The sequence below is a fragment of the Lethenteron reissneri genome, unplaced genomic scaffold (genome assembly GCF_015708825.2).
Source record: "Lethenteron reissneri isolate LAM-NWPU_2019-01 unplaced genomic scaffold, ASM1570882v1 scaffold_1129, whole genome shotgun sequence".
In the NCBI taxonomy this organism is placed as follows: domain Eukaryota; kingdom Metazoa; phylum Chordata; class Hyperoartia; order Petromyzontiformes; family Petromyzontidae; genus Lethenteron; species Lethenteron reissneri.
In genome coordinates this window covers 7572-21424 of record NW_026890815.1, presented here as the reverse complement: position 1 = coordinate 21424, position 13853 = coordinate 7572, and the positions used below count along the sequence as shown (strand labels likewise).

General features: G+C 44.9%; 1 protein-coding gene across 1 annotated transcript; it reads right to left on the bottom strand.

The window, feature by feature from the left end:
- Positions 1-3855: 3855 nt before the first annotated feature.
- LOC133361525 (tumor protein p73-like) lies at positions 3856-13598 on the bottom strand. Its single transcript, XM_061580452.1, has 9 exons — positions 13576-13598; positions 12350-12406; positions 11809-12083; positions 10958-11049; positions 10399-10511; positions 7863-7981; positions 7264-7396; positions 6565-6658; positions 3856-4275 (listed from the first exon to the last, which is right to left on the bottom strand). The coding sequence occupies exons 1-9, from the start codon at positions 13596-13598 to the stop codon at positions 3856-3858; spliced, it is 1326 nt and encodes a 441-aa protein (XP_061436436.1).
- Positions 13599-13853: the final 255 nt, after the last annotated feature.

Below are 13853 nucleotides of genomic sequence, written 5' to 3'. Positions count from 1 at the left end.
TTTTCACCCAGACGCCAGCATGCAATGGACTACTCGTTTTGAATGACACAATAGTATGTGTTAAAATAGCTTCTTGTTAATACGTTGTTACCTGATGCAGTATGTTTCGCTGCAGTAATTCAATTTTGTTAATATGCCTGTCAATAATTTAGAATGAATACTTGTCTGATTGTGCGTGTACATGTAACAGTTTGTCTGTGAGGGTCAAACATGAAGTGTTCAAATCTAGAGTGATTAAGTGATGTTAGGACAAAGTGTGTGTGTCTGGAAGTAACCTGTACAGATCACTCAGGCGAGATCATTCATCAGTTACAAGGCATACCACTTTAAAGTTGCACGTAGAGGAGATACATTCTCTACAACACGAATTATAATTTTGCATTCACGCAAGCACCCGATGCTCCGTTTTGAAGTTTTAAAATGAAACATCTTTGAATTGTGTTGTGTTTTGAATTGTATTTCTTCATTAAAAGCTTATATCGTTTTACATCTGGAAGACTTCGTTGAAAAGGACATTCCGTGTGAATTTCCTCTCGTCGTTAAGTAGATGACTTTGCTGGGGGGTTCATTTCGCCGCGGACTGTCACCTGCTTGGCATCGCGGGATCGAGAGAAGGCAACACCGAGCTGCTGGCCGTGCGACAAGATTGCGGATCGATTTCACGGTCGAGTGTCTGTCCCTGCGCCTCCGTTGTCCGTGCAGGCGGCGCGTGGAGCAGAGGTCACACACGGGGTTTGATTCCTTACCCGTACCCGGCCGCACCAGGGTTGAAAACGGCTGGGTACGGGTAGCCGGGTATCGGGTAGGGTACGGGTATCGGGTACCCGGTTGCGACCTCTGGGATGAAGCCATGTTGCAGGCGCGGGTGGGTTGTTTCTAGAAACTTGAATTGTGAGAAGAGACAAGACGTTGGGAAATTAGTGACAAACGGTGACTCACCAGTGACTCACGTCCTTCCCGTACCCGACCGCACCAGGGTCGAAAACGGGTACCCGTACCCTACCTGATACCCGGCTACCCGTACCCGGCCGGGTATCGGATAGGGGTATCGGGTACCCGTTTGCAACCTCTGGGATGAAGCCATGTTGCGCGGGTGGGTTGATTCTAGGAACTTGAATTGGGAGAAGAGACAAGACGTTGGGAAATGAGTGACAAACGGTGACTCACCAGTGACTCACGGCCTACCCGTACCCGGCCGCACCAGGGTCGCAAATGGGTACACGTACCCAGCTGGGTACGGGTACCCGTTCCCTACCCGTACCCTACCCGAAATGAGTGACAAACGGCTACTCACCAGTGACTCACGGTTACCCGTACCCGGCCGCACCAGGGTCGTAAACGCCTACCTGTACCCGGCCGGGTACGGGTAGCCATGTATCGGGTAGGGTACGGGTATCGGGTACCCGGTTGCGACCTCTGACTTGGAGGTTTGAAGCGCCCCGTGCATGAAAACGATGGACAGTGCGGCGTCCATCACGGATGAAGGTTGTGCGCTTGTAATTCTAGTTGTGAAAGTCACGTGGGTGAAACAAATTAGAAATGAAAACAGCGAAATGAAATGACGTTTCGGGTGCAGCACAGGTGTGCTGAGCTTATAACGAATTGGCACGCTTTGTTTACGTGACAAACCTTGCTAATTGGCGGGCGGTGACGGGGTGGTTTAACGAGACATGTATATTAAAAAACACCGTCAGAAAAGATCGTGCTAACAGTTCAAAGAGAGTTGTTTTTATTGTCAAAACTTGTTTAAACAAATCAACACTGTGGCTATTCCAGGGAATTGCGCATTCGAATTGAACGTTCTCATGCGCTGTATGCACCTGGTACCAGTTTACATGAAAGGCAGTGATTGCTACAAAATATAAAGCACATTGCAAAACGTACAGGTTGGTTTTGGGCTCCGTATGCAAACTCAAACATTGGATATATTTTTTCCGAGTGGTTTATCCAGAAAAACAATTCCTGAAATTGTACTTTAAAGGTTTTTGGCTTTTAATCAAAGCTCAAGAATATCAACAGCCCTTGTTCAATCCACTCCAAGATGAAGGCAGTGACCAGACGGGTACTTCACCAGTGGTCAGCGCCCAAACAATCAGCAGATTGGATGTCACCCTCGAACTCGGGTTTCTGAATCCACAGCACAATCACGTTCCTTCACAGTGGCCAGCTAGGAACTTGGTTGGGCAGAAAGCTCGCGGTCACGTGACGCACTTCAACCAATCCGGGAGCGTGCTACACGGTGGGAGGGGCTATGCACGACAGACAAATAATCCCTGGTGGGCAGTAGGGAACTGTTGTTCCTACCTGTAACAAAAATTTAACCCGTAAAAACAAAGTTTTTCACTCTAAATCCTTTATATGCGTGGCGGCTAGAGTCCTCTCGTCCTCTGGCTTGAGATGGCTGCCACCTATGGGTCAGATGATTGCCTGCCACCATTAAGCAATTGCTAATTAAATATTTAAAAAATTCCCTAAACAGTGTCAAATTTAGGAAAAAAATTTTCACGAAAATAAATTGTCACGCACAACGAGTCTGTGTGCAAAATGTCAGCTCGATTGGATGACGGGAAGTGGGTTAAAAAATGACCGAAAGATTTGCACGGTCCTAAGCAAGCAAGCAAGTGAACTTAATATAAAGGATTTAAAAAACCCCACTGCATATATACGCTTAAGACAGTTCCATGAACACGAAGTGTAGACAGGTGTTGTTTTCTCTACATCTGCTACCAGCAGCAAAGTCTATAAAACTTTGCAGAATGGAACATGTCACAAATCAACTTTATTTAGGCATTTTTTGGGGTTTTTATCAAGTAGGTGAGAGCAGACAGGCCCCATACAACAATCTTCTGGAGTATGAGAACATCAGATTTTGCAAAAACCTTCCCACTTCGTGTTCATCCTTCCAATAGATGCAAATTTGAAACGATCTTTCAACAGTCGAGCAAATGCAACACAACAAAAAAGCACATTGCTCTGAACATGGCTATCTCCTCTGCACGGAAACAAAACGTGTTGTATATTTCAACTCCAGATGACTTAAACGGCACGTTTAATCTTTATACGTGACTTTACCGAAAAAACCAAAGAATAATTCCTGCAGTCACGAAAGCTCCAAAATTAAGAAGGAACAAAACTGACAAGTCATTCACTTCTTTCTTGGAAGAGACAAGTTCCTGCCTTGGGTAGTAAAGCCAAGATGCTGCTTTATATTTTATTGACTGCATTCTGTAAAAAAAAAAACTATGCAAGCAAGCTCAAAGGAATTTCGATTTAAAGCTTTCGTGACTGCAGGGATTCATCTTCTTGGTTATTTCGGTAAAGTCACGTAGAATGGAAATAAAATAATAATAAATAAATAAAAACAGACTGTCTTCTCGACAGACCTGTTCTTCACTTGAGGACGGCTGCTTGCGTTGTGGCCGAAACGTCGTGAGAATTATTTTATGATGTTTTATTGTTATTATTTTATTATTTTCCTTCTACGTGACTTTACCGAAAGAAATAAGAAGAAGCTCAAAGGAAGTTATCGAAACTGCGAGTGAAACGACACCAGCTTATCTTCTTGGTTCTTTCGGTAAAGTCACGTAGAAGGAAAATAATAAAATAATAAAAATAAAACATAATAAAATAATTCTCACGACGTTTCGGCCACAACGCAAGCAGCCATCCTCAGGTGGAGAACAGGTCTGTCGACCGTGACTTTACTGAATAAACCAAGAAGATGAATCCCTGCAGTCACGAAAGCTTTAAATCGAAAGACACCAGCTTATTTACCCCAAGGGCTTTTCATACAAAGTGCATCCCACGGCCCACACAACCTCCCACCATCATCCATTTATCACCCCCCTCCTCTCCTCACTCCAGCCCCTCCTCTTCTTCGATGTCAGAGCATGAAGACAATTTTGGCATCTTGCTCCTGGGCACCTCCAGGCTGCTACTGCCTCCCCAGCTGCCAGCACGAGGAAAGTCAACGGCTTGGCGAGCGTACGCTCGCAAATTGTATTTGGCAATGCTGCTTTTGCGATACCGATTGCCGACAGAGGACAGATTCCTGCCAGAGGGCCGCAGCGCTGGGAACACTTTGGCACGGATGCCGTCCTTGGTGTCGATGCCGTCATCGTCGTCGTCCTCGGAGCTGAGGTGGACTGTCTCTTCACTGGACGAGCGCTGCAGCGTTGTCTCGCTGGAGATCGTGGTCGACACACGATGATGCTCTTCGATTCCACTCAGCAGCAGTCGCTTTTTGGCTTCTGGGACTCTCAGTTCATCCAAGTCCTAAAATCCAGCGAAACACAGAAAATATACACACACACACACCAAATTTTGTTCAGCGATACAACATTGATAATTGGTTTTTTACCCTTCTATCTGGCAACAAAACTGATACCTTTTTACAAGGAGTCATGTTTGTATAGACCACAATACCTGCAGTCATAATACAAACAAAAAACACAACTCTGATAATGTGCACTGTCCCTGAAGTTGATTGGTCCACACCCGAGACAGGTATTGCGGTCTATACAAACATGACTCCTTGTAAAAAGGTGTCAGTTTTGTTGCCAGATAGAAGGGTAAAAAAACAATTATGATATTTTTACTGGCAAATGAGGTTCCCATAGTGTACGATACAACATTCTTCAAATTTCTGACGACGTGTATTCCTCAGAGTAATTAATGTACAAAATCAGTCGGTATTACCGGTAGGAACCACCTGGTTCCACCAGCCCACAGGGGATTATTGTGTCTGTCCGTCGTGCATCCAAAAATGGGAGGGGTGGGGCTGGGTGGAGGGGAGGGTGGGGAGGGGCTGGGTGGGGAGGGGAGGGTGGGGAGGGGCTGGGTGGGGAGGGGAGGGTGGGGAGGGGCTGGGTGGGGAGGGGAGGGTGGGGAGGGGCTGGGTGGGGAGGGTGGGGAGGGGCTGGGTGGGGAGGGGTGGGGCTGGGTGGGGAGGGGAGGGTGGGGAGGGGTGGGGCTGGGTGGGGGGTGGGGCTGGGTGGGGAGGGGCTGGTCACCCCGTGGTGCCCTTATAAAACTCAACGTTTAACCTACTCACGACGGCTTGTGCCCGCCCTCACAGTTGGCCATTGACCGAGCAACCCAACGTTCCTACCCGCTCTCTCCGCAGGAGGAATGTGTTTTTTTTGTACCCACTACTGGATCAGGACTCCTCAGCCTCCTCACTCGAGCTATGTGACGATCCATCTATCACCTACACACAAACTAATCTCACAACTCGAATCTCTGTGGTGGTCCTCCTCTTGGTGATGTGTGCTCTACTTTGGATGCCACTCCAACACCGGTCTTGTTTCCCAGCCACAATGCAGTCCAGTGATGTGCCCTTGCCCAAGCCCATCTACTTTTTTGCAGTTGTCAATGTTTCTTATTTGCATGTTTCGGTATCCACGTGTAATGGGTTCCGGAGAGACTTGTAGAGGTAACTTCTTTATTACAATACAACACTCCAACAGTCCTGATACTCTGTTACAGCCTAGGTACACGGCCTAGGTACACAGCCTAGGTACACAGCCTACGTACACAGCCTAGGTACATTGCCTAGGTACACTACTCTGGCTACGCTCTGGGGTCCTCCGGCTACAATCCCCCTAGGGGAGGCTACCTGACCCGACCCAGCCAAGGTGCGGGTCTGGACTCTGGCTTCCTCGGAACTCGCCCTCACAAGGACGTAGAGCCGGGAGTCCCAGAGTCCCACCACTGGCCCTCACAGCGTCCCGGCCCTTACAAGGACAAGCGGGACAAGGGGGTCCAGGGTCCTAAGCTGGCTGGCTGGCAGGTCTTGACCTGCGACTGGCCCCGATCGGCCAGGGAGCTGCCCTTTTATGCCTCGTGCCCAACGAGGGGTGGGGTTGTGTGCGCCCCCAGATATCCCACAGAGCACACACAGCCCCCCCGTTGGTGGCGCCAAGGGGCTTAAGTGTCTGGGGTGCCTGGGATCCTAGCGCCTGGCACCAAGGGGCTTAAGCGTCTGGGGTGCCTGGGATCCTAGCGCCTGGCGCCAAGGGGCTTAACTGTCTGGGGTGCCTGGGATCCCAGCGCCTGGCGCCAAGGGGCTTAACTGTCTGGGGTGCCTGGGATCCTAGCGCCTGGCGCCAAGGGGCTTAACTGTCTGGGGTGCCTGGGATCCTAGCGCCTGGCGCCAAGGGGCTTAGCTGTCTGGGGTGCCTAGGATCCTAGCGCCTGGCGCCAAGGGCTTCTCTGCCTAGGGTCCCAGAGCCCCCTCTTGTGGCTCTACAATCCTCACTACTCACCACTCACCCTCACCACTCACCCTCACCACTCACCACTCAGCACTCATGCTCACCCCTCTCCCTCACCACTCACCCCTCTACCTCACCACTCACGCTCACCACTCACCCTCACCACTCACCACTCACCCACACACGTATTAACTCTTTACAAGTTTAATTCCAACCTTCCATCTTCTCCAAGCTTCTTTGTGCATTTTTTATGTTGCAGAAAAACTTGCACAACTTAAAAATAAATCCCAATCTTGTAAACGTTAAAAAAACACGCGTAGTTTGCATGGAAGCGTCCGTAGGAACTTGCCTGTAGAGTAACGTCCATCAGCTGTTGGACACTCGACAATCCACGTGAAGTGAAATTCTCCAAAAACTCCAAGCAGTCGATTTGTTTCAGGAAGCTTGAGACACGAAAAAACAACAACACACAAGGCTCCAAAATGTTAATACCAAATACAAGAAGCACGAAAAGTACTTTGTACGGCTGTATTACATTAACTTGCACATTTTTACTCCGTCAACATTGCGATTAGAAATAACATGTGAAGCAACACTTACATTGCTTGTACTGTATATCCCTATGGAAAATAATGACATTTTTTATTGGAAATCCAAGTGCAAAAATCAGCCCAAACTGCATTACGAACTTTGCGTTTCGATTTAAAGCTTTCGTGACTGCAGGGATTCATCTTCTTGGTTCTTTCGGTAAAGTCACGTAGAAGGGAAGTAATAAAATAATAAAAATAAAACATAATAAAATAATTCTCACGACGTTACGGCTGCTTGCGTTGTGGCTGAAACGTCGTGAGAATTATTTTATCATGTATATTATATTATTATATTATTTTATTATGTTTTATATTTATTATTCTATTACTTCTCTTCTACGTGGTGACTTTACCGAAAGAACCAAGAAGATGAATCCCTGCAGTCACGAAAGCTTTAAATCGAAAAATGACGACGATGTTTAAAGGTGGCGACGATGATGCACCTAAAGGGCACTTACTTGTAAAGAGCGTTGCCAGGCTTGCCGCTGTCCGGCAGGGTTCCAAGCCGGGCCCGTGGGTTGTCTCCGTCCGGTGGCCGTGGGGGACCATTGGATCCATTTGCTTCACCCGTCACAACATTCTGTGCAACGCCTGCAACCAGTGGATGAGCATTCGCAATAAAAACATTTACACCTCAACACATATACGAGTAATATTGAATTCATCCTCTTGGTTCTTTCGGTAAAGTCATCACGTAGAAGGGAAGTAATAAAATAACAAAACATCATAAAATAATTCTCACGACGTTTCGGCCACAACGCAAGCAGCCGTCCTCAGGTGGAGAACAGAGCTGTCGGGAAGACAGCGTCTGACAGACCTGTTCTTCACCTGAGGACGGCTGCTTGCGTTGTGGTCGAAACGTCGTGAGAATTGTATTTTATCGTGTTTTATTTTTATTATTTTATTACTTCCCTTCTACGTGACGACTTTACCGAAAGAACCAAGAAGACTGCGTATCACTTTGTGGCAAATTGTGTCGCGTCTTTCAATTCGCCCGCGTGCCGCCACGTCCCGTGCAGAGAAATGTGCTGCGCCGAGCAGGGAGAGCTTGCGTCACCTGATGAGGAACCTTCGCCGGCACTGGAGGGTCCCTGGCTGCCGGCCAAGACTTCCTGTGAACACTCGCTTCCGTGTCGGCTGAGGTTGGACGGCCTGCCACGCAATTCCGTCACGTATCTGGGAGGGAGAAAAAACCCCAAAAATTAACCCGTAAAAACAAAGTTTTTCACTATAAATCCTTTATATGCGTGGCATCGGTTTAATTTTATTTTTTCATTCTAGATTTGAAGCTTTCGTGACTGCAAGGATTCATATTCTTAGGTTTTTTCGGTAAAGTCACGTAGGTAAAAAATTAAAATTAATAAAAGTCAAATAAAATAAAAACAAAGTTTTTCACTATAAATCCTTTATATGCGTGGCATCGGTTTTATTTTATTATTCATTTCTGTTTTTCTTGAGTAAGAGTTTCATTTTAATCACATTGGTATTTTAAATTAAATATAAGGAAAGTCGTATATAAGGATTATAAGGTTTTCAGTTTTTGTATGATTGTTTATATTGTACATTTTTGTTGTTTTCTTGAATAATTTTCTGTGTTTAGGAAAAATATATGATTGTGTTAGTGAAACATTTTTTTTTCCTAAAAAGTGGAAAATTTAGGAAAAATTTTTCCACAAAAATTAATTGTCACGCACAACGAGTCTGTGTGCAAAATGTCAGCTCGATTGGATCACGAGAAGTGGGTTAAAAAACGACCAAAAGATTTCCACGGTCCTAAGCGCGCAAGCAAGTGAACTTAATATAAAGGATTTTAAAAGCCCAAAAAAATAGTGGTTGATGCACATGACAACTGCATCTTTTCTCATTGCACAACCTGATGTCAATGAACTACTGCTCAGTATTCATAACCAACATGGGAGTTATTTACATTACATAGACACTGAATATTGATATATTGCATAATTTTTGAATATGGAAATCTTTTTTTAGATATTTTCCATTTGGATCATAAGATGGACATGTGCTTAAAGTTAAAATATGAAGATATAATCCACATTCCAATGAGTTAAACTCTGATAATGCCCCACATGCTTATCACAACATCAACTGCAATGCATCTGATCTCATAAGCTAGGTTGGGTTCAGCGTGGGTGACCATCCTATATACATTGCCCACAGCGAGCCATGCACAAATCTCCACGTATGTTGATGCTTCACACCTTTACCAACTCACACATACCAGTCGGGAATTATACAGAAAGTTCAGTGTCCATGCATCTGTCATGCTCAGCATCTCCCATATAGTATGTCAGAGGAAAATATTAATAAAATACAAAAATGTGATCTTGCAAAGCATTGCCTTTCCAACATTTCGAATCCAAAATAAAAAAATTAACCCGTAAAAACAAAGTTTTTCACTATAAATCCTTTATATGCGTGGCGGCATCGGTTTTATTTTATTATTCATTTCTGTTTTTCTTGAGTAAGAGTTTTATTTTTATCACATTGGTATTTTAAATTAAATATGACAAAAATGTTTTCCTAAAAAGTGGAAAATTTAGGAAATTTTTTTCACGAAAATAAATTGTCACGCACAACGAGTCTGCGTGCAAAATGTCAGCTCGATTGGATCACGGGAAGTGGGTTAAAAAACGACCGAAAGATTTGCACGGTCGTAAGCGCGCAAGCAAGCGAACTTAATATAAAGGATTTAAAAAGCAACACTTTGGTGCATCCAACAGGAAGCCGTTTGTCAATCACGTCAATTGGAACAAACTTCGCAACTGCATTGCTCTAACCGGATGGCAATGACTGCTTGAAAGTAGGTGAGCAAGTGTCACTGTGAAACCAATAGTACCTTCAAATTCAGATTTGTATGTAACATGTCAGATTTGTATGTAACATTATGTAGTTGTGCAGTGTATAATGGAGTAGCAGCTGGAAAATCAAGACAGATTTGCATCAGCATGAACATGAATTGAATAATGGCTGTTTGAAAGTCGAACAGTCAACAGGCAAACAAATAACAGCTTCAAATTAAAATTTCGGTGCAGGATGTCAAATTTAATAAAGCGTTGTCAAATGTATTTCGTTGCAATAATACAAAACATTCTCTGTGAATGATTTAAAATTAAAACGATTCTTCCAGGAGAAAACATTATTCACTAATAATTTGCATATCAAGAGGAATTTAGCATATTTATGGCAAATGCAGGTATGTGATTAGTACTACTCATGCCCGTGCATTATGCAGGATTAGCAGCATCAAAGGGAGGGGATATGGAAATATGCTAAATTCCTCTTGATATGCAAATTATTTTGTCAAGGCTCCCCCTTTCCCCCCCCCTTCCAACCCAGCTTATATACATGCTCCAAGCACGTGTGCTGTTTCATTCAGACGCTGTCTTTCCGACAGACCTGGTTTTCACCTGAGGACGGCTGCTTGCGTTGTGGCCGAAACGTCGTGAGAATTATTTTATTATTTTTCTTTTTATCATTTTATTACTTCCCTTCTGTTGCTACCATTTAATTACAGCAGCAATCGGGAACTTGTCTCGCACGAGCAGCGATGTGTCTATTTCGTGTTCACGTACCGTTGTTGCTGCAGGTTGCGCAACACACTGACAACATCCTTGGGCAGCATTCGGACCAGCTCCAGGCTTTCCTTGATTTTTTTTAATATTTCAAAATGTTCTCTCCCGTGCACCTACATACATACAGACCGCAGAGCAAATTCTTTAAAACATCAAATGCTTATTGTGAATTCTAGATTTGAAGCTTTCGTGACTGCAAGGATTCATATTCTTAGGTTTTTTCGGTAAAGTCACGTAGGTAAAAAATTCAAATTAATAAAAGTAAAATAAAATAAAAATCACGACGTTTCTATTGCAACACAAGCAATCATCATCAGGTATAAATGAAATAGCAACAAAAAATTCTAACCAGAACAACTATAGACAGACATATGAGCAGACAGATATCACCAAGATACATAGAGAGAGAGTAACACAGGTACAGAGAGGGAGATCGTCTCTGTGGAGTGGCCTTAAATAGGCAGAGGGGGCAGTGGCAGAGAGAGGGAGGGGTTAGAGACAAAATGTACATGTCAATGAGTACGGAAAACGAGGAATTTAAACGAAAGCAGGTAACTACCAGGAGGTGAAATATGTCTTCTTGGTCGGATGGCCAATTGCTGCCACAGTTGCTTGAAGTCATCAGCATGTCGTGCACCACTTTCACGCAGCCTGAGGATTTGGATTAAGTGGCAAAAAGCGGACAGGTAAGGCGAGTACACGCAGGGACAATTTCTTTTAGAATAATACATTGAAATTATGTCATCATGGGACCTCCCTTGCCAGTAGCAAAATATACTAATAGGGGTTTTCACCTTTTTTCTGGCAACAAAACTGATACCTTTTGCAAGGAATCATACTTACATTAACCACAATACTTGCAGTCAAATGCAAACAAAAAACAATACTCTGATAATTTATGCATTGTCTTTGAAACTGATTGGTCCACACCAGAGACAGCTTTCTTTAGAGCCTAGTCTCATATGGTGTTCGACCAGATGACGCCAAAAGGCGTCATCATGGGACCTCCTTTGCCAGTACCAAAATATACTAAAATATAGGGGTTTTCACCTTTTTTCTGGCAACAAAACTGACACCTTTTGCAAGGAATCATACTTACATTAACCACAATACTTGGCGTCATCTGGTCGAAAACCATATGAGACGAGGCTCTAAAGAAAGCTGTCTCTGGTGTGGACCAATCAGTTTCAAAAACAATGCATAAATTATCAGAGTATTGTTTTTTGTTTGCATTTGACTGCAAGTATTGTGGTTAATGTAAGCATTATTCCTTGCAAAAGGTGTCAGTTTTGTTGCCAGAAAAAAGGGGAAAACCCCTATTAGTGAAATTATATAATTTACAAAAACCTCAAATGTTATTAATAGCTAGACAGCACGTGTGTGTGAACAAGGGGCAGTCAAAGTGATCACCTTGGGAGTTCGTATCAGAAGCCGCCTCTCCACTCGGTCGCTGACTGCTGCCAGAAGACACCTTAGGCACTTGTGGGGTGTGCTCAACTGGCTGAGCCTGTGGAGACTGACAAGTCTGGGTTGCTGCCTCTGCCAAGGCAGGATGATACTGCTGCACAGACTGAGCTGCATTCTGCCTGGTGTGTGAAGGAGCCTTCCAATTGTTTGGAGACTGCTGCTGCTGCTGCAGCTCCTCATCGTCCTGATGCATGCACCGCTCGTCCATTTTGATATCTTCGAGATTTGAAGCTTTCACGACTGCAAGGAATCATACTCTTAGTTTTTTTCGGTAAAGTCACGTAGGTAAAAAATGAAATTAAAATAAAATAAAAATCACGACGTTTCGGAAGCAACACAAGCTTCCGTCTTCAAGTGATACAGATATTTGGCTGTGACAGTTTCACCTGAAGACGGAAGCTTGTGTTGCTTCCGAAACGTCGTGATCTTTATTATTTTATTTTTATTAATTTTTATTTCATTCTTCACCTACATTTTTACATCTCTCCCCGGCGAAGCACACACTCGGGTCTCGCAGCAGAATCGGCCCAGTACCTGGCCACTAAAACAAATAGGCAGAAAACAAATGCATTAAAACAATTTTTTTATGGGCAGCCATTGTAAGGCATGTTTTTACTTAACCCGCCAAAACAGAATTTCAAGAAATTACAGGAAAAGATAAAATAGTTTAAAAACATTACAATGTCTCTTCAACCACGACTATAGAGACATGGTAATCGCAATAATTGTACACTTAGACATTTTCAATGTTCAGCCCTATAAAACTGGCAGCAGACATTGTATGTAGCTAGGGTTCCCAAGTTTCGTACATAACAGGATAAACTCCACACCCTCAAAATGGGGGGTTCCCCAAGGCTCTGTACTAGGTTCCCTGCTCTTCACAGCCTACACTTCCCCGATCGGCCGGCTCATTGCAAGCTTCGGTGTTAAGCATCACTCATACGCGGATGACACGATTATATTCACCGCCATCGATTCTAGCAATGCATCTGGATTCGAGAGGCTCTCGGAATGTACCACCGCCATGCAACAATGGTTCACTGCACACAACCTAGCCCTTAATCCGAAAAAGTCAGTGGCCATCATGTTAGGTACCAAGTGTAACGGGTTCCGGAGACACTTGTAGAGGTAACTTCTTTATTACAATACAACACTCCAACAGTCCAACTCTCCAACAGTCCTGATACTCTGTTACAGCCTAGCTACACAGCCTAGATACTCTACTCTGGCTACGCTCTGCAACTCGCCCTCACAAGGTCGTAGAGTCGGGAGTTCCAGAGTCCCACCACTGGCTCTCACAGCATCCCAGGGTCTTCAGATGGCTGGTCGTGGGTCTTGGGTCTTGAGTTACAACTGGGCCCTGATCGTCCAGGGAGCTCTCCTTTTATGCCTAGTCTAACGAGGGGTGGGGCCGTGTGCGCCACCAGACATCCCACAGAGCACACACAGCCCCCCCCCCCCCCCCCGTTGGCGGCGCCAAAAAGGCTTAAGCGCCTGGGAACCCAACGCCTGGCGCCCAGAGGCTTAATAGTCTGGACCCTCTGGGAACCCAGTGCCTGGCACCCAGAGGCTTAAGCGTCTGGACTTGCCTGGGATCCCAGAGCCCCCAGCAGCCCCTCCCTTCTTATGTCACTACACAAGCAACGTCTCAATTCAGCAGCACTCCCCACACACATACACATCTTCGGTCACATCAACAAGTTCACCGACCACTTCAGGTACCTCGGTATCATCCTCGATTCAACTTTATCCTTCGACCGTCAAACCAACCATATCATCAGCTCATGTAACTTTCACCTGAAGGCTCTTAGACACATACGTCCTCTCATCTCTACTGAAATTGCCAACACTTTGGCATGTTGCATAGTTGGGTCTCGCCTTGACTATTGTAACTCCGTCCTTGTCCGGACCTCCGCTGGCAACCTAAGGAAGCTTCAAAGACTACAAAATAACCTAGCACGCGTCGTCATTGCCCACACTCATCCCCG